Raw genomic sequence first — 24,487 nt, forward strand, 5'->3', positions numbered from 1 at the left:
AGCCAGTAACAGGCGCTAACAGACATGCCACTGGCAAGGCATGATCTCCAGGTACTGTTGTAAATGCTGTGCATTATAATAAATCATCAACTGTTTTCTCTGAAAAATCCCTAGATCCTAATCATCTGCTCATTAAAAAAAAAAAAAAAAAAAAAAAAAAAGACCCTGAGCCTATCTTAGAATTTTAATTTCATACAAGGAAATTCCATACGGTAAATATTCTCCTTTTCCAAAGTACCTGTACTATAACTTTGTTTTTTGCACCAGTTTATTTCTATTTTATATAGGAAGTTCTGAGATTATATTTATCAACACTTTCTCGTAACCTTTTCTTTTTTTTGTCTGGCATCTCCTACTTCTCTTCTTTTCCCAAAGTAAAATGACCATTTCAGTCCATTTATCTTTGGCCAATATGGTCCTTAATAATGAAATTGTAATAAACACTTAACCCTATGCGTTTTTATGCATCGTCTTCATCTCTACCGTATAAACAATAGCCAACTCTGTCTTAACACAGCACAGAGTGCCACCTACTGAATTTCTGAAAAACTTCCACAGCTACAATAGCCCTGCGTAGCTCTTACTTGCTTCACTGTGTCTGTCTAATGCATTCTATTTTTGGGTGGGGGGAGAGGTGGGGAAGAGTAGAGGGAGAGAGAGAATCTTAAGCAGGCTCCATGCCCGGTGCAGAGCCCTACTCAGGCTTGATTTCATGACCCTGAGGTCATGACCCGAGCCTAAATCAAGAATCAGATGCTTGGGGCTCCTGGGTGGCTCAGTCAGTTTAAGTGTCCAACTTCAGCTCAGGTCATGATCTCACAGTTTCAAGAGTTCGAGCCCCACGTTGGGCTCTGTGCTGACAGCTCAGAGCCTGGAGCCTGCTTTGGATTGTGTGTCTCCCTCCCTCTCTCTGCCCTTCCCCGCGCATGCTCTCTCGCTCACTCTCTCTCTCTCTCTCAAAAATAAATAAAAATATTTTTTTAAATGTAAAAAAATAAAAATAAAAAAGAATCAGATGCTTAACCAACTGAGCCACCCAGATGCCTCTCTCTCCACTGGATTCCTGGATTCTAATGCAACAGAGCTTCATTCTGAAGTCTTAGATCAACTGTGCAAATCAGATCATATAGTACTATAATTGTATTTTTAAAATTATTCCACAATGAAAGAACATTTCAGAATGTTTTAAAACATTTGAGTATGTACCCAAATACTTCACCGTATCTTCTCAGCCTCAAATCACCCTGTAAGGTACACAGATCTTTTTGCAAATGTGGAAACTGAGGCAGGGTGATTCATCAACCTGCTTCAGGAACAGGAAGCTTCTTAGAGACAATGCTGGTGCTAGAACCCCGGGTTTCTGTCTTGTGGTCTGGGCTCATTTCCTAGACTCTGGAAAGGAGCAGGGACTCTGCCCCATGCCTGATCCATCTGCTGCTGTTCACGCCATCAGGTGCATCCTGCCAGCTGGAGCACGGCCAGCAAATAGCTGGGAGAAATCCCATCAGCTGACAGGACTTCAAGTCAAGGAAAACCCACTGCTACACTCTTAATCTTCTCCTTACAAAAAAATCAAGTAGAATTTTGTTGACACTTATGAATAAGCACTTACATACATTATTTTTACTTCAAAACCATGAATAAAGCAAAAACTATGATTATGTAAGTGCACCTCAATCATCTATAATTAATATCACCACTGCTTAGTTTGTTTTTGTCAGCTTTGAATTTAATTTGAATGTATGTATTATATTGGAACATATGAAACTGCCATTTTTATAGGTCAAAGAACAAACCTGTATCAACTTTATATGGCTGGTTCAATCTAATAATTCGAATCAAAAGCCCTTCTGGGAAATTTAATACCTCAGTCCTTTAAGGTCTCAGTAGCTTCACTAAGGGACGGAATCTCTGCAGTTTCTCTTCTATTACAGGCAGTACTTCCCCACCAGCCGGTAAAGGTCCAAGCCCAACTCCCCAACCAGTAACCAAAAGTTACCGCCTGGCACAGCAGGGGGCCTGGAGACATGAGTATCCAGTGTGGAACCAACTGCTAAGGACTGTGAAATCATCCTTTCCATCTTTATCTGTTAGGAAGTTTTTGATTACTGTGAATTTTCTCTCAAAGCCAGATGCAATCGTGTTTTTGGTACCCACTGTTCTCCTGTCTAACATAAAAAAACTAATTTTCCTACCTCCATTCCTGCCAAAAGTAAGAAATCAACTGCAGCATCTTTAAATGAAGGGATCTTCACAGGTACAGTGATCGATTCAAAACGTCAGCCACATTTATATTCTCTGTGTGCCAGCTTCATGGGCATGAGACCCCACTCACACAGAACCCTGTTCCCAGATGGGCCCCAGACTGGATTTAATGTATTGCGGTTGCCATCTTGAATTCTTGGTAATTTTATCTTTGAGCCTGTATTCTGTAGGTAAAGTCTGATGGGACAATGAAACATGTGAGCGAGCAGTGAAGACACCAGGCTGCAGAGTGCACAGTGGGCTCCGGCCTAAGGGCATGCAACCCAGCCTCTGAGCAACTAGCTAGGCAGTCAGGCACACGCCCACGTGTCTGAGCAGTCCAGGGTAGCAGGAGGCCCCAAGGCAGCAAGCATGGGACCTGGGCCCAGACTCGTGGCTGTGAGAGCAGCAGCAACCACAGCCATGGGAGAGAGCAAAGACCTGGGTAGTGCCATGACCCACAGTGTGAGGCCAGCTAGCCCATCCATCATCGGAACCTGTCCCTGTAGAGTCTGCACAAATATTTAACTCTGACCCAAGACCCAAGACAGTGAATTATCACAAAGCGCCCTCAGTGGACATTGCAAGAAAGTACATCCAGGAGTAATCAGAATTCTTCAGAGTTTACCATCTACAGTTTTGAAAAGTACTGCAACATTACAAAGTATATATCTACAGGCATAGAAATAGAAATTTTGTTTTAAAATTACAGAGCATGAGTTGGGGAGGGGCAGAGAGAGAGGGAGACACAGAATCTGAAACAGGCTCCAGGCTCTTGAGTTGTCAGCACAGAGCCCGATGCGGGTCTCGAACCCACAGACCGTGGGATCATGACCTGAGCTGAAGCCGGACGCTCAACTGACTGAGCCACCCAGGCGCCCCATAGAAATTAAATGTAAAGATTGTTGCACCGGACAGAGAAAAAAAACCCATTGTTTTCATTTGAAGTTTCAGATAAACAAATTATTAATAAGAAAGCCCATTTAAAATTAATTTTCCTGGAGCGCCTGGGTGGCTCAGTTGGTTAAGCGTCTGACTTTGGTTCAGGTCATGATCTCATGCTTTGTGGGTTCAAGCCCCGTATTGGGCTCTGAGCTGATAGCTCGGAGCCTAGAAGTGTGCTTCAGATTTTGTGTCTCCCTCTCTCTCTGCCCTTCCCCCACTTGTGTTCTGTCTCTCTCTGTCTCTCAAAAATAAATAAATGTTAACAAATTTTTTTAATAAAATAAAACAAATTTTCCTTACAATTGAAGATGCAGCAATAGAATGAAAAAACAGGTATTTTGAATTATATACAACTCATGAAGAAACTCAGTTGCTTGTAAGACTTTCATGAGTTACAGTAAATGTCAGAGGAGACATTAAAATAACTTTGTATAAATTTACATTTAAAATTAAATTCAGTCTTATACAAAAATGGATTTGTGCGAAGAATTAAATTTTTTTAGAAAAACTGTTCTACAAGAATCATCAGATCTGGATGCAATGAAATTTATATTTTGAAAGTTTATCAAAAACTTAATCCAATGTTTTCATAACGCATAAAGTTCCAGTAACAGTTACATCAGCAGAAAGATCTTTCTCAAAATGAAAAATTGTCAAAAATCATTTGCCATCTCGCATTTGCCAAGAGTGACTAATGCTGCTTTCAATTATATCAATTGAAAGCAAAGTTGCTAAAAAGTATAAATTTTGATAACCTGACAAATGAATATAGAAAAATGAGCCAGAAAAGACTTATGATGAATCAAGATAGCGTATTATGTAAAATTATGACGCTGAAATATTAATTTTGCAATCTATAGTTTTTCTTCATATTTCACTATTATTCCTATTATATTTTGTAAGTAAAATATTTTTTTAAATCTTTACATTTTAGTACCTTTAATAGTACTTTTCCTTACTTTTTGAACAAAGGGGCTCCGCATTTCCTTTTTTTTTTTTTTTTTATTGTATTTTGAGAGAGAGAGAGAGAGAGAAGGCAAGCAGAGGAGAGGGGAAAGGGAGAGGGAGAGAGAGAATCCCAAGTAAACTCCATGCTCAGCACACAGCCTGTTGCAGGGCTCGACTCCATGACCCTGGGATCATGACCTGAACCAAAATCAAGAGTTGATGCTCAAGCCACTGAGCCACAGAGGCGCCCCTGGGGGCATTTTCATTTTTGAACTAAAAATACTTATTTTAGTTGTAAGTTCATTAGAGATTCTTTAGTTTCTAAAGCCAGATCTCAATTCAAATTAGAATGTTGAAGAATTTTTAGAGGAGTGAGTTGGAGAATGCTATTCAACTTGAGATTTAATCCTGAAGGGATGGAAAAACATTTTTAGTAAAGAGATGCATAGTGGCGCCTGGGTGACTCAGCTGAGTGTCCGACTTCAGCTCAGGTCATGATCTCACAGTTTGTGAGTTCGAGCCCCACGTCAGGCTCTGTGCTGACAGCTCAGAGCCTGAAGCCTGCTTCGGATTCTGTCTCTCTCTCTCTCTCTCTCTCTCTCTCTCTCTGTCTTCTCTGTCTCTCTCTGGCCCTCCTCCACCCATGCTCTGTCTCTCTTTCAAAAATAAATAAACGTTAAAAAAAATGAAGAAAAAAAAAAGAGATGCATAAAGCGGAAGATTTCTCAAGACCTGTCATTCTCTTCAATCACAGAAGCTGCTGTAATGGCAGGGAGGGCGGTGGGATGCCTTCTTTTGACAACTGTAGTGATGGTAATGATAATGATGGCAATAAATGCAAGTAAGTCATCCTGACTAGTATTTTCTGTCCCATGTCTTGTCTTAGCTTGACTTGACTTGCTGTATCTCATTTAATTCTCCCAACAACACCATGAGGCTGGTACTAGCACAAATAAGGCAGATGCCGAAGCAACACTTTGAATCCAGACTAATTCACTGTCACGTACACCTAGTGAGTGGCAGAGCTAGGACTTGTCCTCACACCAAAGTCCGCCATTCCACTCAAAGTCCACCAACCACCAAACAGTTCCTCAGCGAGTGAAGCAGCTACATGTTTTTCTCTTGGCCGAGCTTGCTAGGATTGTGAGAATAACAGAAGAGAGGCAAGCAGCCTGACATGTGCTATACACACACCCTAACCCTTGTTTCTCAGCTTGTTCTTTAAGTGCCATCTCCTCCATGCATGGCTCTGCCATGCCCCCCATGACCACCAGCAGGTATTCTCTCCCTCCTCTGAGTCCCAAAGTGCTTTATGCCCCGCCCATGGCATTTATAGTTTAACAGCTTTATTAAAAAATGTTGATGTCTATTTATTTATTTTGAGAGAGAGAGCATGCACAAGCAGGGTAGGGGCAGAGAAAGAGAGAGAGAGAGAGAGAGAGAGAGAGAAAGAGAAAGAGAGAGGGAGGGAGGGAGAGAAAATGCCAAGCAGGCTCCATGCTGTCAGCACAGAGTCCAAAGTGGAGCTCAAACTCAAGAACCGTGAGATCATGACCTGAGCCAAAATCAAGAGTCGGACACTTACCTGACTAAGCCACCCAAGAGCCCCTACAGTTTAACGTCTTTATGCCATTATTTATGTGCATATCGCCTTCCCTACCAGTCAACAAACTATACTAGTAGTTCACAAATGCAGGCATGTAACTGAATCATCTTTGCACCTTCACAGATCCCTACACATGGTGATTACTAGCGAACTCACTAAATCAACCAATTTACATGTGAATTTTTATAGGTACAACCTATACTAATTCCCTTTAAGGTTTTGGGTTGTAGGAAGAAGAAAAGTGGAAGCTACTGATGTAACATCATAACGAGCCAACAATGTGTATTTTGCAAAACAACTAAACTTTAGAACTAAAATTCAACTGCAATGAAGGCAGAATATACCTCGAAGCCATCTTTATAATCAGAGTCGTGACCACTCAGTTTAAGAATTTAAGTTTTATGAAAAGAGTATGTCCCAATCCTTGAGTTCACAGGTTTCCAAAGACCACACTGGTGTCACAGTAAGCCAAGGAAGAGATTTATTCCACCCCTCTAGCTCCCAAGAGCTGTATCTGGAAGGGAGCCAATTCAAATAGAGAGCACACTCACCTTAAATAACACCAAGTCTAGCTCGTACACGGCACAATGACCCAGATTATTCCCCAGTGTCTTCCAAACCAGATTGCTGTTTGGCTTCTATATTTATTCTTTTTATAAAACTTATCACTTGCAAATTTTCAGCCTAAGCTGAAGCTAACCAAGAGGTCTTAGTTCTTTTTCCACTGACAACAGGTGAGTACTGCCAGTTTGTTCGAGCTGCCTGCAACTAGTACCTTTCTCGGCAAGAGCAAACTTGCAACTCACCTCCTTGGAATGATGCCATTTTCCAAACTTGTTGTCTGACTTCGAAGCCAGCGGCGCTGGTAACTACTGGAAGAGGATGTGGAGGAGCTTGGAGATGGAAAAGGCGTAATCAAAAGGCTGCTAAGTGAGGCTGTGGGGAAGAAAATTTGAAAGTTCAAAGTCCAGGTAAATGAATCCTCTTGTAGCTACACAACATACATGCCAAGTGACTTCGGGTTCTACCAGCCATATCCAGCAGGGGGAGACTATGACTTCTCTCTTACAAAGAAAACATCCTTTAAAAAGGAAAATAAATTTAAAAAATAGGGATTACAGACATAGCAACTGCATCAATCACGAGGCCCCACGTTAAAAAGGCAACATAATTAATACTAACTTCATCAGAATGTAAATGCAGATTTCCAGGACAACGGTTCACACAGCATCATTGTTATATACCTGATAACTAATGTCATATACAATGTTTATGGACATATATTTTCTCCCCTTAACTACTTCTTCATTCTCTATTTTGAGGTGAAATCTAGGCAAATAAGTGGTTCCTCCACATAGTATCCTCTCTCCAATCCTCTATCTCCAAATACACAATACATATTTATGCTCCTTCCCTCCAGCAACCAGCTCCCCATTGCCACTTCCTTGGCTGTGAAAAAGCAACCTCTAGTCTTAAATATATTTTCTGCTTGGATTACTTTTTTGCCTCAGAGCCTCTCTCTGCTTCTTTCGTCTACAAAGTATTAAATGCCTGCACTTAGGCTCTCAGTGTGAGCTGACATGCCAGCCCAGACTTCTTTAACAGGCAGGGAGGGACCCGTCCCTTTCAGGCTGGGCAAAGGCATTCTTACAAAGCAGAGCTGCTTAATGGAGGTCTACTCGTTTGGAAGAATGAAAGAAGACAGACTCTTTTCCTTTTACTTTCCTTGGGCTAAGGAATTAGACACTGAAAAGTCAGTCCAGTGGAAAAGAAAATGGGGTGCTATGTTGAAAGCTGGTCAATGTTTTCAGAAGCAGATCACAGGACAAAGGAAATTGATTTCAGGACACATAATATATTATGCTAATGGGTATCACTTGATAAGGCAATTTCCCATATAAAGTTTTACATTTTAATTTATGGTTTCATAGGCAGATGTAAATAACCTGACTCCCTGACCTGATTTCTTAAATACCCCAGGAGTTACTTGGCTGTTAGTCAATAATCAGTCAGCAAATGCTGGAGTGTGTACAATGTGCCAGGTGCTGCGTGTGGCAACTGGGATACACTGGTGGACAAGACAGACACACATCCGCCTGCATGGAGCTTCAAACCTACATGAATAGCAATGAACTTGCCAGGCTACAGAATTAGATGCAAAACAACTCAAGGTTCTTTGCACAGCAGAGGTGCGTGACATGGTTTTCTTCTAATTTAGTCACTATTCATAACAAATGTGTTTGGTACATCTAAATCAGCTTTGCATCCCTGTATCCAGCCAGGACAGCTCCTTGAACACAACAGGCAATAAATCGTTAGTGAACGTATGGCACTTCTTCACTAAAGTATCACCCAGATGTGGCTGGCCCCAACAGGCTTGCCTCTGTTCTGACCTGGTTTCACCCTGAGGCTGGACTTAACTGCCCAAAGTCAAATCCTTATTTGAAATATCAGTGGTGGGTAATTTTCCTGACAATGTCGAAGGGAGATAGAAGAGAGTTCTTCCTCAAAATCACACAAAACTACTTAATAAAAAATCCCAATTAGACATTTGTGCCACATCCTCAAGCTCTAAAAGTCCCCCATAAGGTACACAAACTCTTCATTCCCTATTCCTAAATCTTCAGGGTCCCCTGTCTCTCTCCCTGACTTAGGCTGATCAATTCAACTTCTTGGCAGGTGGAGGACAGGGCTGAGGGGCAGTACTTGTTTCATAAACATTTTTTTCCCTGTCACAGAGGCAAGATGGAGATGACTCTGAGGGCCAAATTTATTCTGGAAATTAAAGGCATAGCTATATAATTCAGTTTAGTAAACTGAGTAAAAGCCCAGGCTCCTGGTTCAAATCCTACCTCTGCTACTCACCAGTTGTTACATGTAACACTTGGGCAGTTTACTTAAACTGTTAGCTTTCTCATCTGTAAAATGAGGACAGTAAAATACCACACCTCAGTATTTTCCATGAGAACTACAATCTGCTAGTGAATTGTGAATTATTTAGTGAACTGACACCACCATTAAAAAAAAAAAAAAAAAAGCGGGCGCCTGGGTGGCTCATTTGGTTAAGCATCTGACTCTTCATTTCAACTCAGGTCATGATCTCACAGTTCGTGAGATGGAACCCCACACTGGGCTCTGTACTGACAGCGCGAAGCCTGCTTGGGATTCTCTCTCTCTCTCTCTCTCTCTCTCTCTCTCTCTCTCTCTCTTTCCCCTGCTTGTGCATTCTCCCTCAGAATAAACATACTTAAAAAAAATAAAAAATTAAAAAGAAAAAACACAAGAGTATATTGCAGTGCTATTAACTGATGAAACTTTTGTTATATATAAAGATGTTTGTTACTGGATCATAACATAAAATGCATTAGTTAGCATGAACTTCAGACAAAAGAAAAGTTTGAAAAGCAGTGACCTATTTCATAAGGTTCCTGTGAGGATTAAACAAATCAATACATGCAAAATACTTATTAGCCCCCACAATAAATGCTGGCTATTTACTCCCTCTGATAATTCTTGGAACAGGAAAGCTAAGTATACAACATTTTGGAGTACTAAAATGTTATTAGTTCTGATTAGTTGATTATGAAAACAACCTAGGATTTGTAATAGACACGTGAAAGGGAAGGGAAACAATTAAAAAAATAAAACACAGAAGAGAATAATCCTTTCTCATTATAAAATACCGAATAAAATTTTTTATGGTATATAAGTGAAATATTAAGCTAAAGTGCTGGCTTAGTGCTATCAAGCATTTCCTTATCAAAATATGTTAATACTATTTAATATGATTTTTATGTTAAAGTACTATGGTATATCATTGTCGATCACACACAATAGGAAGCTATTAATATAGTTAATAACTCTCAAATGGAAGAACAGCCCTAATTTTGGTCTACAACTCATTGCCATTTTCATGAGAAAAGGGTGGATTCAGGTAACTGTTTCATTAACGTTTAATGCATTTGGTAGTTGGCTAGACTCTTCTGTCTCTTCTGCAGCTTGGACTGGCACGGGTCTATGTGTATTTGGAAACAATCCCGTCATAGTGAGAAGACTAAGTTAATGTGATTAGGCCCCTTATTTCCTCTCCGAGTGCATCTTATACCACCCGCCCTTACTACATTCCAGCCTCCTTACTATTCCTTATACACAAAGCTCCAAAGCCTGTTTCCACTCTCGGTTTCTGCACTAGCTGTTCCATGCCCAAAATGCTCTTTGCTCTGATCTTCATGGCAATCCAGTCAGCTGAACATTTCACCTTCTTGGAGAGGCCTCCCACGAGCACCCCATATGTTCTACTTTTCCTCAGTGTAAGTGCTTGCCTACATTTTACTATCTATTATCTGTGTTTCCTCTATTAAATATAAACTCCATGAGATCATGGATCAAGATGATCCCTGATCTATCCCCATATCCTACGAAAACGCCTGGCACATAAGATGCTCAAGAAATATTGCTGCATGAAGAGTGAGCAAATGGTTATGGGAAGAACAGCGATGTCTGTCTCAATCGGTAATTATGACAGAAACAAAGCATTAGGGAGGCAAATTTCTACAGAGAATTCAAAGTGTGAGTTCGTTAAAAGTTTCCTGCGGTCCCCGCGTCAGGCTCTGTGCTGACTGCTCAGAGCCTGGAGCCCGTTTCAGATTCTGTGTCTCCCTCTCTCTCTGACCCTCCCCCGTTCATGCTCTGTCTCTCTCTGTCCCAAAAAAATAAATAAAAAAACCGTTGAAAAAAAAAAAAAAAAGTTTCCTGCGGTCAAAGCTGTACACAGAGCACTTGGATTTTCTCTTTTTCCTCCCTACCCTCATTTCAAAATATTCTTTTGTTGTTGTTGTCGTTTTGTGGTGGTAGTGGAGGCGGTGATGGTGATGGACAGCAGTAGTATAGCTCTGACCCTGAACACTTTTTATATTTGGCACAGAGGGCACTACATCCAAAACACAGCAATCATCTTTTTTTGCTATAACACTGACGGTACTTCGCTTAGAGTTTTTGCTTCAACACTTGAAAAATACAAGGTTCCTTAAAGTGTACCAGTTGTATTTCTCATTACAAAGGAACAGAAGCATTTTCAAAGGTCAATTAATAGAGCTGTGATTATTGTCGGATAGGAAAATGCCATTTTCAATAAACCAAATAAATACATTAATTGGCAAATCAAATTTTAGTTAACACATCATAGTTACCAAACCACAGAGTGATTTTAAGACTATATGGGGTCCTCAAAAGTGTCCCAGGTCTTTTAAGTTTTAATAAAATTCCTATCAAGTTCCCTCAGTGGAAAGACAAAGAAAATGTCTCCACCACCACGATTTCAAAACACCTTAATTTTTTTTGTTTGTTTGTTTTGAGAGAGAGAGTTTGTGAGCAGGGGAGGGGCAGAAAGAGAGGGGGACAAATGATCTGAAGGAGCCTCCGTGCTGCCAGCAGTGAGGCTGACGTAGGGCTCGAACTCAAGAACTGGGAGATCATGACCTGAGCCAAAGTCCAACATTCAACAGACTGAGCCACCCAGGTGCCCCCAAACACATTAATTTTTAAAAATGACAATTTTTTAGGGTAGCTTTAGGTTCATAGAAAAACTTAGTGGAAGGTACAGAGCTCTGTCCATATAGCCCCTGCTCTCACATACACAGAGCCTGCCCCATGATGAATATCACACACCAGAGTGCTATACTTGACACAGCTCATGAACCAACACTCAAACATAATCATCAGCCAGAATCCATAGTTCACCACAGAGCTCACTCTTAGTGTTGTACTTTCTGTGAGTTCCAACAAACGTGTACTGACATGTACCATCTACTACAGTATCAATGAAAATATTTTCAGTTCCCTAAAAACGCTCTGTGCTCCATCTACTCATCCCTCCCTGCCCCTGTCCCCACTCCTGATAACCACTGATCTTTTTACTGTCTCTATAATTTTGCCTTTTCCAGATGTCACACAGTTGAACTCCTATAGTAGGTAAGTCTTCTCAGCTCAGCTTCTTACGCTTAGCCATATGATTTAAGTTTCTCTCATATTTTGTCCCAGTTTGATAGCTCATTCCTTTTTAGCACTGAATAATATTTCATTGAAAGCACCTTAAATTTTAATTCCTTAGTTAGGATATAAACTCTAGCCGAGCCTTGGTGATCAAGCCTCTACAATTATGTGCCAAGTTATTTAACCTTTGTATGCCTTTTAATTCATAGTCTGTAGTCTAAGAATGAAGTGCCTACAAAGACTTTTACGAAGAATAAAAATTCTCTTGGTTCTTTGCTCTTCCATATAAGTGAGAGTTATTTTGTCTGGCTTCACAAGGGATTTTAATCAAAATTACACTGAATTTATATTTATTTGTGAAACTTCATCTCTTTCTCCATTCATTTAAGTCTTCTTTTAATAAAGTTTTAAAATCTCTCCATAACTGTATCACACATCTTTGTTTAGAATTATTCTAGATCCCTAGTTTGGGATGCTATCTGCATTGCTTTTTTATTCTAATTTTTCTTAAACAGGTAGTAAGAATGCAAATGTAGAAAGGAAAAAGCTAAAGCAAAAGAGTTAGCAAATTTGTGAAATGGAAAACAAACATTCATGCCAGGAGAATAACCAAAGGTCTGACTTAAAATATGAGAAGTATAAAGAAATGAAGAAATGGAGTTCTGTCCAAGCTACATTACAGACTGCCAAGTTCATATATAGAAGGCAAGGCAAAGCCCAAAGTAAAGGCTTGAGAGTAATGATGTAACAAGACATTTTTAGATTGGGACAGTTTCTTACATAGTCTGTGGAAAGAAGAATAAACCAAAAGTGCCAGTCCCCAGTGATCCCTGCCTCACACGCCAAAAAGGACAGTACTGACACAAAAGGGATCAGATGCCCACACCCTGAGTTGTAGGAGGCCCTGGTGCTGGGGAGCAGTTGGAGACCACAGCTCAGCAATTCTCTAGTCTGCACTTCTAGTCTCAGGTGGGCAGGGCAGAAAGCTCCAAACCTTATCTGAAGCCTGGAGGTGATGAGACAGTTTCACAACGATTTCCCAGGGGAGACAGAAAGTGAGTGGGAGATGATGTCCCAGCATCTCCTTGGGGCCTCCCATTCTCTTGTGTTCCCAGAGGAGCACAATCAGTACCGCCAAGACTCACATAAAGTGAGTTCAAGCCTTTGCCTACATTTATACATGCAAGGTCAACGGGATGCCATGGCCTTTCTCCCACACAGACAACAAACAAAGCAGTACCCTCCTTGACTCTTGCCACTCTTTACAAAGCACTCTATCAGTTAAATCAATGAAGAATTCAGATCCAAATGGGATGTCATTTTGCATTATTCAATGGTGACACATGTTGTAATAAATAGTCTGACTCCATTTTTTGATGTCTGACTGCTGATACCTTTTAAGCTTCTCCTCTCAAACCTCTTCCTTGTCTGCCCCACATCTGAGCAAGGTGATGAGAAAGCCTAGAGGCTTTCTCCTTTGGAACCACTAGGAAGTTCAACCTGTGTGTGGAAGCCCTCACCCTGGCCCTACCCCCAAACCATCATAAAAACCTGAAGATCATCTCCTTTCCCTTTCTCTCAAGGCATTTTCTTTCTTTTATTTTTAATGTTTATTTATTTTGAGAGCAAGAATACGTGCACACGTGGGAAGGGGAGGGGCAGAGAGAGGGGCATGGAGACACAGATTCCAAAGCAGGCTCCAGGCTCCAATTTGCCAGCACAGAGCCCGACACGGGGCTCGAACCCACAAACCATGAGATCATAACCTGAACTGAAGTCAGACGCTTAACCGACTAAGCCACCCAGGCACCCCTCTCAAGTCATTTTCTAACCATCTTAGGAAGCCCATCCTGCTCTCACCAGAAAGTGTCATTACGTGAGTGATAAATATTTTCATATCCTCTTGCATGTGTGTGGTGTCATTAGTCTCGACATCCAAACCAAATTTGGGGTGGGGTCCACCCTGTACCTGCAGAGTGGCCAAAACACATGTCCTAGTTGAGTACTATGATGATGTGTATTCTTACACTGAAGGTTCATTTCAAAACACTTGAATAAAAATGTTTGAGAATACATGTTAAAGTTTTTCTCATACTGATCTTCTGCCTATTTTACTACTTTTTTTTAAAGTCAATTTGTTTATTTTGAGAGTGAAAAAGAGAGAGAAAGCATGTGCATAAGTGGGGAAGGGAAAGAGAAAGGGAGAGAGAATCCCAAGCAGGCTCTGCTCTGTTGCTCTCAGCACGGAAACTGAGGCAGGGCTTGAACTCAAGAACTGTGAGATCATGACTTGAACCGAAGTCAGATGCTTAACTGACTGAGCCACCCAGGTGCCCCATGAGAAATTTCTTTTTAAAAGGAAGTTTCCTTTAGCTAATTTTACTGGGAATTTGCTTGTTGAGTATTGAAAATAAAATCAGAGGAAGAAAGGTGTCTGTGGAGGTAAATCCGTCCACCTCTGCGGGAGGGCCTGCCAGTCACCCTCTCTTCTGTCCTAGAGTCAGGCTGATCTAGATTTTATCTTAGCTACCCCTTCTCTCATTCCTTCAAGGCTTAAACTTTTCTAATACTGCTTTTAAGATCTCTCAGTTTCTGCCTTCGTACATGATTCCGCTATGATTTTTGATTTGTGGTTTAGATCTGAGGTAGATTCTGTGCTGTAGAAGAAGGGCAGTGAAGCAGTGATCTGGAAATGGAGGCCTTGGAGGAGTGTGGGTTTTTTTGCCTGATGCACACATCAGACATGCAGCCTCTGCCTTCCACTAAAGACTAAGAGCACCCCACTGGTTTTACCAGTGATACAGGACACCTTCGCCAAACAGGCCAGCCAGTCAGTGCCTCAATGCCTTTCTTCCTTGCCTTCCTTTCATTTCTGTGTCCATCTCTGGCCCTTAGACACACCTCAAAGGAGTCCTCATGTTGCTTTTGTGTGGTGCCAGGGTCCTTCATTCCACTCGGTACAACTCTGCTCCTGAGTTATTAAATGAAATGTCATTTGTTACTGAATCCCCTTCCTTTGTTTATGTATGTCACGTATAAAGTACACTGGATTTTATTTATAATGAAATAAAAACGATTGCTTTTGGTCTTCGTAATCTTTTTTTGTAAACTTGAGCATTGAGCCATTGGTCAGAAATGTAACTCCTGTTGCTTAGACGTGTATCATTTTCATTTAAAGCAATTTTTGTACAAACATGAAATCTGAGAAGCTAAAGAGTAACTTATGAAATGCTAAAGAGAACACTGTTTTTAAATTTTAAATTTGATTTGTATTCAATGGTCTTAGGAGAATTTCCCCATTCCTTAGGGGGTGCTGTCAGCATTCTCTACTAGAGGAGTAGCTGAGCTTTGAGCTACATCAGTGCATCAGTACATCAGTTCCTCAAAGGCTGTGAATGTGTACTGAAGATCTTAACGTCCCAAAGCTCAGCTCCCTGCCCTGGTAGGGCCCACCTGAACAGGGCTGGCTGGCACTGGAGCTATTTTTGTTAGGGTTGAATTTCAAGGCAAGAAGAAATGGGTACCACCATGGAACCAGAATCACTCTCAGTCAAAATTACTGTCTTAGGGGCACCTGGGTGGCTCAGTCAGTCTGACTGGCTCAGGTCACGATCTCAGTTCGTGGGCTCCAGTCCTGCGTCAGGCTCTGTGCTGACAGATCGGAGCCTGGAGCCTGGAGCCTGGAGCCTGGAGCCTGCTTTGGATTCTGTGTCTCCCTCTCTTTCTGCCCCTTCCCCCATTTTCACTCTGTCTCTCTCTCAAAAATAAATAAACATTAAAAAAATTTTTTTTAATTAAAAAAAAGGAAATTTCTCAAATACAATATAGTCTCTTATGAGTTCAGGTTTAGAAAAAACTAGTCCATGTTGTACAATCACTCCTAGATGCTGTATATCAACGTTCTGGATCTTCAGACACATGAGACTACTTCAGAATATGGAAAAGGAGGGGCGTCTGGGTGGCTCAATCAGGGAAGCGTCTGACTTCGGCTCAGGTCATGATCTCACAGTTGGTGGGTTTGAGCCTCACGTCAGGCTCTGTGCTGACAGCTCAGAGCCTAGAGCCTGCTTCGGATTCTGTGTCTCCTTCTCTCTCTGCCCCTTCCCTGCTTGCGCTCTGTCTCTCTCTAATATAAATAAATATTTAAAAATTAAAAAAAAAAAAAAAAAAAGAATATGGCAAAGGAAAAAAACCCAGAAGGTGAGACCTGTCTTCTATTTTCCCACCTACTTCATCATTACAGATAGCTCACTCTATCAACTAAACATATAAAAGGAAGTGCAAATACCTGATCTAGCAATACCGCTGTCCCGGTCTTCATTCTGTCCTCTGCTTGGCATGTCAACTGGAGTGCTATGTGCTAAGATAAAGGCAAAAGTAACAATGTTATTGAACTTCCAAAGAAGGCCTTGTTTAAAAGCCACTACAGTAATTTTTACATTTCAAAGTAGGCTACTGCTATTGGTGATTGGCATACGTGTATATATGAAAATCAACGAGAAAGCAAAATTAAATACATAAAACACAATGGTGAGAGTAAAAACAGAACCAAGTAATTACCTGTCTTTACCCTACTGTAGCATAAAAACTTGTTGGAGTGGTGCCTATTTCTAAAGCAAACTGAATAATAAACTATTCATGCAGTTGATAAAATGAACAAACATTCTCAGGCAGATACTTCCAGCCATTGTCCTCATCATTAGTAATATTTAAATAGCACTGTATTTTCAAAATGCTTTATAATCAGTTTTATTAGTAACTATAGGCAACTTAGGAAACAGAAATATTTGAATACCATTTCATAAATTTAAAAAATGTTTCTGTTTATAACCCACTCTCTTGGCAGATAAAAACCCCTTCATTTTCAAATATTTCTTCCCCCATTTCTTTTCCATATACACCCAGTATCACTGTAGAGTTACTGAGAAAAACGAATATCCTGGCATGAATTTTAGAAAACACTCTAAAGTATTACAGACTTGTAGGAATGCTTCAGATTCATCATACATATTGAGCTAGAGGGTAGAGGACATATTGCTATAGTAAGCTTTACAATGTATGAGAAACCCAGGGCCCTGCCTGATTATTATACTTTCCAGAGAGTTTCTGAAGACTGTTTATTTTCATAATTTTGAAGAGAGCATATAAACATGTTAGCCTCACTCTACGTAGGTGGGAAGGTGTCACTTTCATCGGGGTGTCAGTTAACTAATAGAGCTCAGCACATTTCCAGCTACAAAGAACAGAATGAGGAATACCATTTGTCATAAACATAACCTTTAATGTTAGTAATGAAGATTCCCCACACTTGTTAATCATGCCAGACTTCAACAGACATTCAACAGCTTTAGCTAGCAAGGCCAGTTAAATCTAAGAATTTACCTACCCAGAGAGACCGAGATGATTATACCTGTAAAGAACCTAGAAACTGCATTTAAACTACTTAAATGCTAGAGAGAGTAGGGGTGGAAAGTAGAGAGAGAGAGAGGGAGAGATGAGGTGGCTGAGGAAGAGAAAAAGAGAGAGAGGGAGAGAGAGAGAGAGGTCTTCCATGCTCTTATTAGGTGACTTTTGAAGAAACTCTGTGCAGGTGGGGATGCAGGTGACTAAATGGATAGAAGTATATACCATGGGAAAGGAAAACAGTTCAGACTTGAAGAGGCCCAAGAAAATCAGAAAATATAATCCTCTTAGAAACACTAAGGGCTCATTTCAGATCAAAATCAGCTTACACTGGGGTATTAGCAAAGACATTTACAATAGAAGTTCATTGGTGGAATTTTCAAAACACCGTGAACTTGGCTGCATTTGAAACTATTATCTCAAGAGCCCCTTGGATTTCTAGAGAGGCACCAAACAGGATTTTTTTCTAAGAAACTGCACAGGAGTTATTACTAATGTGTGTGGGTCACACTGTTCTCAGCATTCCACACAAACCTGCAAAGAAAGAAGCGCTCCGGGTGAGCCGGAGAGGTCCTCCTTCAGCTACGCCCTGTAGCAGTTTGCTGCCGCATGCTTGCAGCAGACCTAGAGACAGAGACACACGGAAGAGGGGCCAACAAAGTACACACACAAAAATAAACACAGATTAAAGATAATGCAAAAAAACAAAACAACACAACAAACTCAAATAAAGCAAAACACACACCCACAATAGTGGTATTCAGAAAGAGAGAGCCCAGTTATGTGGCTGATTTTACCTAGGTTACTTCCAGTACGACAAGGACCCAAGTTATTCTGATTTGTGTTGAGTTTTCCCAAATTAGGATCCTGGTGGATGTATTCAAAGCTGTCTTGTAAGCTACATCCAGAGAAGGAGGGGAAAGGAGAGAGAGAAGAAAAATATCAAGAGATGAATAAGACTGTTTTCTAACAAACTCTCAAACACAGGCAACTTACCAGTTGTTCCAACTTTCCTTATAAATGAATAAAGTCTCACATCTACCAAAGGAAACTAAACTTTAGGGGAAAGGAAAAGACAAAAAAACTTTTTGAAGGCAGTCCAACCTATAAAACTAAACAACGTATTCCTAACAATTTTACATTATATAATGGGACATGGAACTCTACAAATTTGGCTTTGGTGACTGACACCTAGGATATCGCTATTCATTTCTAAATTGTGTTTTAGTAACTGACACTCAAGATGTTACTATTCATTTCAAGGGTAATTTCACATAAAACTTCAAAATGAAATTGATCTGAACTGTCAGTTAACATCTATGAGCAATTTAGCAAGTTTTTCCAGGAGGAGGATATAACAGAAATTATGATTCCCATAGGAGTTTGACTTCACAACATGTAAGAAGTTAGAATTACTCATAGACACAAATGTGAGAGAAGCCAATTTTAATAATTTACTTGATTTATTAACAAGTAAAATAAATATCAAGACTTCAAGGAGAATACAACATTAATAGGGCCAAAATAATTTTTACTTAAATGTGAGCTCGATATTCTATTATAGGGAATTAGTGTATAACTGAAAGGGTCTGAAAAAGAGTATCTCACAAAAAAAAAAACATCAATTCTCATATAGGCTTAAGTCATGCCAGACCAATGTTAAATGCTCAAACAAGTTAAATTCATTATTTTGTTGAAGAGTAAGCAGAATTACTCAAAGGTACCCAAATCTACAAAGAAAAATATTTTTAATTTCCCAAGATTATGAAAAAAGAACGGCCTTCATTTGACCTCTAAGAATATCCCTTTAATTTATAACAAACTTCTTTCAAACTTACGAAAGTATAGCAAATGTTTTGTTTCATTCAAAAATGAAGCATATGAAATATTTCTGCTTGAAAAGTTCAAAGTGTATGAACAAATGTATCAGAATGAGAGTTAACATCAGTTTTCTTTGTCTACAAAGAAGTATAAAATTAGAGGAGGACAAAACTCAGGAGTGAAGATCAGGATATGGCCTGGTCCAGGTACCCACCAGTCATAGAGGCGACATTGACAGCTGAATAGATGGTGAGCACATATGACCCAGCCTGCCATACATGTGCCCCACAGCCTGAAAAAACTCACTATGTGCTTCATTTCTTTAGAAATAAATTAACTAGCCAACCAGTTTTTTTGTTTTTGTTTTTGTTTTTTAAGATAAAACAGCATTGGGAAATAAACAGTCATTTGTCTTTAAGGCCATTTGTCTTTAATGTATATGAAAAGGCCTTTTCATATACATTATGTGCAGGAAAATGGCCATTTCTTTGTTAATGTGGACTCATCTCACTTCTTATTTCAAAAATACGTATGGCTCTCAAAGAACTACTCTTTCCAGAAACAGCCACTGAAAAAAATGGGGAGGGAGGGTGGATTGGTACAAAATCCCACACTTACTTATTTGTACTCCCACAGAAGCTGCCCATTCTAGCTGAGAACACCTTACTAATCATCAGTTGTGGAGGAGAACTAGAAGAAAAAAAAGAGAGAGAGAGAGAAAGTATTTTTGAATAAGAAAGCAGTTTCACCATTCCGTTTTTCACAAATAGTAGGAAAAGAAGCCCAAACTCACCGTATATAGTGTATCTTTAAAGTGGAGCCTTTGTAACTCATTGCAACCGAGCCAAACATCATTTCCCCTAACATGTTGACATCAGAAGCGGGTCTTGTGTACTGCATACATTAAAGAAACCAAAATCAAAGTTAATATGTGGCACAACATGATGTGCGATGCAAAATAAAATAACATTTGGGGCGCCTGGGTGGCTCAGTCAGTTAAGCGTCCGACTTTGGCTCAGGTCATGATCTCATGGTTTGTGGGTTTGAGCCCCTTGCTGGGCTCTGTGCTGACAGCTCAGAGCCTGGAGCCTGCTTTGGATTCTGTGTCTCCCTCTTTCTCTGCCCCTCCCTTGCATGTGCTCTGTATCTCAAAAATAAATAAACATAAAAAAAAAAATTTTTTTTTAAGAAAATAACATTTATTGATCTATGGGGTCCTTCTTTAGTTTATTAGCAGATAATTAAAACTATTTCTCAAAGCAGAAACTCATCATTTTATAGTCTTAATCCATAATGGTGATTGCCTATTTTTTTCCCATATTATTACTTATGTTCATGATTTTGTATACGCAGTATCTTCATGTAGGATCCAAGTGTTTCATCAAAGATCATTTTTAATCTTGCTATGAAAAATAAAGATTTTTATTATCTCCATTTATAAACTTTAAAGATTAAGTTCTGAAAAAAAAAAGGGTAACTCTTTTCTTGGTACTATGCTAAGCAAAATAAGTCAGTCAGAGAAAGACATATCATATGATTTCACTCATATGTGGAATTTGATAAATTCAACAGATGAACATAGGGGAAGGGAGGGGAAAATAAGATAAAAACAGAGGAGGGGGGGAAACCATAAGAGACTCTTAAATACAGAGAACAGACTAAGGGGTTGCTGGAAGGGGAGGTGGGGGGGTTGGGCTAAATGGTGATGGGCAATAAGGAGGGTGCTTTTCAGGATGAGCACTGGTGTCATATGTAAGAGATGAATCACTGGGTTCTACTCCTGAAGCCAAGACTACACTGTATGTTAACTAACTTGAATTTAAATTTTAAAAAATAATAATAATTTCAAAATACATATATATATATATATATATATATATATATATATACTGAATAAAAATATAGTTCAGCATTATTCACCTCAATAATTAATAGTGTTGAATGAAAATGCCAATTGGCACAGGTAGGGTTTTGTGAGGGTCCAAAAGATGACAGATGGTCTGATACCTCTGAAGTTTTACAAAAAAAATATTTCAAAAACATCTGACCCCTGTACCTTCTGGCCAGTCTTTCTCATCCCTTTCGTCATCCAAAAGGGGGGCCTGCGCTACCTCCACTTTCCCAGATCTCATCTGCTTGTTAACCTACTGCAGCCTCATCTATTCAAACTGCTCTAGTAGTGACTTCTGCCTTCCTGTCAAATCCAATGCACCCTTTCCAGTTTGCTTTCTTAAACATCTCTCATGGTATCTGGTGTTCTTATTTACCCTCCTTGTCGAATCTTCTTTCTTAGATCTTCCCTTGAACAGGATTGTTCCTCAGAGGACACTCCTACTCACCGTCTGCATTCTCAACCCCTCTTAGGATTTTGGTTATTCTTTACATAGGAATACTTCCCACATCTTTTATCTCCAGGCCCAGACCTCTCCCTGAACTCTAGAATCCTACATCCAAATGAATTCATCCAGATATCATTATATGTATGTAAAGATAATGTAACACATATTCTACAATAATGTATTATTACGATATGTGAATGAATGTATTTGGATATAGGATTCTAGACACCTGATGAACATGATAGATGTGAATGTCAACCAAACTAGTGTGCTGCGGGCACCCCAGCACACCCTGACCAAGACAAAACAATGGTGCAGGATCCAGCCCATCCAGCCCTGCATTCTCTGCTAGCGTGCTTTCCATCCAAGCCAAAACGTGGGAATCATTCTTAACACTGTCTTCTCAACCTTTTTTTTAAACTTCAAGTCCACACACACACATTATATACACACAAGTACATGCACACACTAACAAACACATACGCAACCTACTTATACATGTTTGCAGAAGAGGAAAGAGAAACAAATCTCTCAGCCTTGTTTAACGAGGCTCCTCTCTGTTTGGTTATAGCTCACGCCAACCTCTTCTCACTACATGCGGACAGAAACCAACTGTCTTTCACATTTTTTATTAATAACTTCCACCTACCGCCTCCATTTTATAATCTGCTTTTCCTTGGGGTACAGGGTCTATACGCCAATTGTGATTCTCAACTAGTTGAAAATTTCACTGTATACTTTTTAAATCACAAACCTCCTGGAAACTGAGGAGCACTGCGAAATAAGGGCAAATGTGTGGCACAAATCCTGAACATGAAATTAACAAAGTTCTATAGACCTGTGGCTGCCGGCAATTTACCCAGCTTTGCTTTTCCAGCAACATGGAAAATTCCACATGAGTCAAAAAAGAAAAAAAAATTGATACATTCTTCATCAGTTTACATCCTCCTGCTCTTCAGTATTTATGAAACATTTCTTCCCTTATTTCTAGTTAGCCAATATTTCTCAATAACCCAAATCCCTATCCTTTACTCTCTCTCTCTCTGTCTCTCTCTCTCTCTCTCACACACACACACACACACACACACACACACACACACACAGATGCCACTAGCCCTGTTATCCCTCACACTCAAGTTAGATCTTACCATTTCTTTCTTCTGAACAAGATTTTCTTCCTCCTACTGGCAAGTGCTATTTTCTTAGGATGCCCATATACATTCCCAGAATCCTTAGAATTTTTATGCCAAAACTGGAAACTCTGTGTGTTTTAATCTAGTTCTAACAACAAAGAGCGCAAAACAAAAGCATTTACCTCATTTACAATATGTCTTCCTCATTCATCATTATAATATATAATTCATATATTATACTTGATCACCTCGACTCGGATACAGTTTTTATCGAGAGAGAAAAGCCAAAGTGTGAAAAGAGCACTGACAGGACACATTTAAGAGCACACTGTGGAATACTTATGCTCATGTCCCTGGAGAAGAATCCTCCAGCAGCTATTATTCCCTGTGGAGAAATCACAGTAAATGACTTCAGCCCCACGGGGCATCTGGTTGGGCAGGGATGGTTTTACCTGGTACTTTGGAAGCTGCTCCTTAGCATGTTGTAAAGATGCCCCGGAAGAACTATGGGAAGAGGTGCTGCTGCTGCCGCCACCGCCGCCGCTTCCTTGACAGCACTTGGCTGACATTTTAAGAGACACATCCTCTGTTTTCTGGGTTGACAGACAGGCAAGATAAGAGATTGCTAAGTATATCGGGCTTCCTCAGCACGCTTTTCATTGGGAACTTCTTTGTCAAATCATTCTGTTATGCTGTGCCTAAGCTGCACAGAAAACCAGAAGCTTTTTTTCCTTCTCTATGAGGACAAGAATGTGGCCCCTGGGGGTCTGAAGAAGGGTAACTAGACAGGAGATGGTGGTCTTGTAGTGGGACTATTCGCCATAAGTGATTCAACTGTTGTTTACAGTTCAGTTCATAGATTTCATGGATTTCAACTCCTGAAATCGTCAGTGAGATCTGATCTCTCTGTTTTGGTCACTAGAGGACCCATTAGTACTAATGGAAAGTCCTAATCTATAAAATTCATGTGGAGAAAGACAATGCTCCAAATGTTAACCCTGTACCAGAAAAATGCAACAAAGTAGGAAAGCAGACTTACTAATTTGGAAAGCCTGGGTTTGTGTTTTTAATGACACACCTCCTCTAGCACTCCTTTAAAAGTAACAGGAGAGAGTTTGTGAAAGATAAACCAAAACTCTGAAACAGGAGCTCCTGTGAATTATACATCATGTGATGGAAAAGTGGCCTTTAAAGGTTAGGAGTAATACAAGATTATCTACTATATAGTCCCTAAATAGAGTTCACTGCTAATTTTATGATAGTGACATAAAGGTATAAAGACACACCTTTATTAATTCTTCCCTTCTGCCTACACCAAATTATATTGCTCCCTACAGAAGCATCCCGTGCCATCTATGGTAGGTTGTTTCTATTCTGTCTGAGTCTTACTTGCTTTTTTGTGTGCAGCTTTTGCTTGGAAAAACATGAATGCAACTGCAGCTTATCTAATCTCCAATGTGACAGTCACACTGGTGGTCTAATGCAAATGCCTGCAGTCATGTGCCTGATACAAACTCATGACGTTTTGTGCTTGCCAAGGGAGTGGGGGGCTGAAAATGGGAAAAGAATGTACGGAAAACACATACTGTGCTGGTCCATAACATTAGTCACTCCAGCAGTGACAGCATTCAAAGTCGTACTTGGTAATTCCCGGGTATCAGGCACTCCTTCAACACCCTCTTCAGATCTAGTTGTTACTTAATACCACTTAACCCAACACAGCCCCTCAGAGAGCCCAAAGTGACACTAAGTCCACACCTGCCTCACAGCCTGCTAGACCCTCTGGCTGGGGTACAACATACTGAGCAGTCTATAATTGGAGATAGCACCTGGGACGGTGAGTCGAGCACTACTTGTTTGGACTCTTTCTGTAGCCTTGGGAAAGTGACAAACCTCTCTGGACCTAGCTACCTTTTTGACTAAATGAGCACTTCCAAGAAAGCTTATATTCCCGACTCCAGTGTCATCACTGCTCTGATATACCAAAATTCCAGTTGCCTTTGAAAACCAGTGAGGGGCACCTGGGTGGTTCAGTGGGTTAGGCATCTGAGTCTCGA

General features: G+C 40.2%; 1 protein-coding gene across 6 annotated transcripts in view; it reads right to left on the minus strand.

Annotated features, from left to right (window-relative positions):
- The window catches only part of FNIP2 (folliculin interacting protein 2), a 131,572-nt gene that overhangs the window by 39,562 nt on the left and 67,523 nt on the right, over positions 1-24,487 (minus strand). For 4 of the 6 annotated variants that reach the window (XM_042935170.1, XM_042935169.1, XM_042935166.1 and 1 more), the window contains 7 exons: positions 22,883-23,023; positions 19,752-19,852; positions 19,577-19,648; positions 17,935-18,035; positions 17,672-17,761; positions 16,023-16,094; positions 6,550-6,679 (listed from right to left, as the gene is read on the minus strand). In XM_042935170.1, coding sequence (XP_042791104.1) covers positions 6,550-6,679; positions 16,023-16,094; positions 17,672-17,761; positions 17,935-18,035; positions 19,577-19,648; positions 19,752-19,852; positions 22,883-23,023 — 707 coding nt within the window. The remainder of the gene's footprint in view (positions 1-6,549; positions 6,680-16,022; positions 16,095-17,671; positions 17,762-17,934; positions 18,036-19,576; positions 19,649-19,751; positions 19,853-22,882; positions 23,024-24,487) is intronic. The other 2 variants (XM_042935168.1, XM_042935165.1) reach the window with 1 other exon arrangement.

The sequence above is a fragment of the Panthera leo genome, chromosome B1 (assembly GCF_018350215.1).
Source record: "Panthera leo isolate Ple1 chromosome B1, P.leo_Ple1_pat1.1, whole genome shotgun sequence".
NCBI classification, from domain to species: domain Eukaryota; kingdom Metazoa; phylum Chordata; class Mammalia; order Carnivora; family Felidae; genus Panthera; species Panthera leo.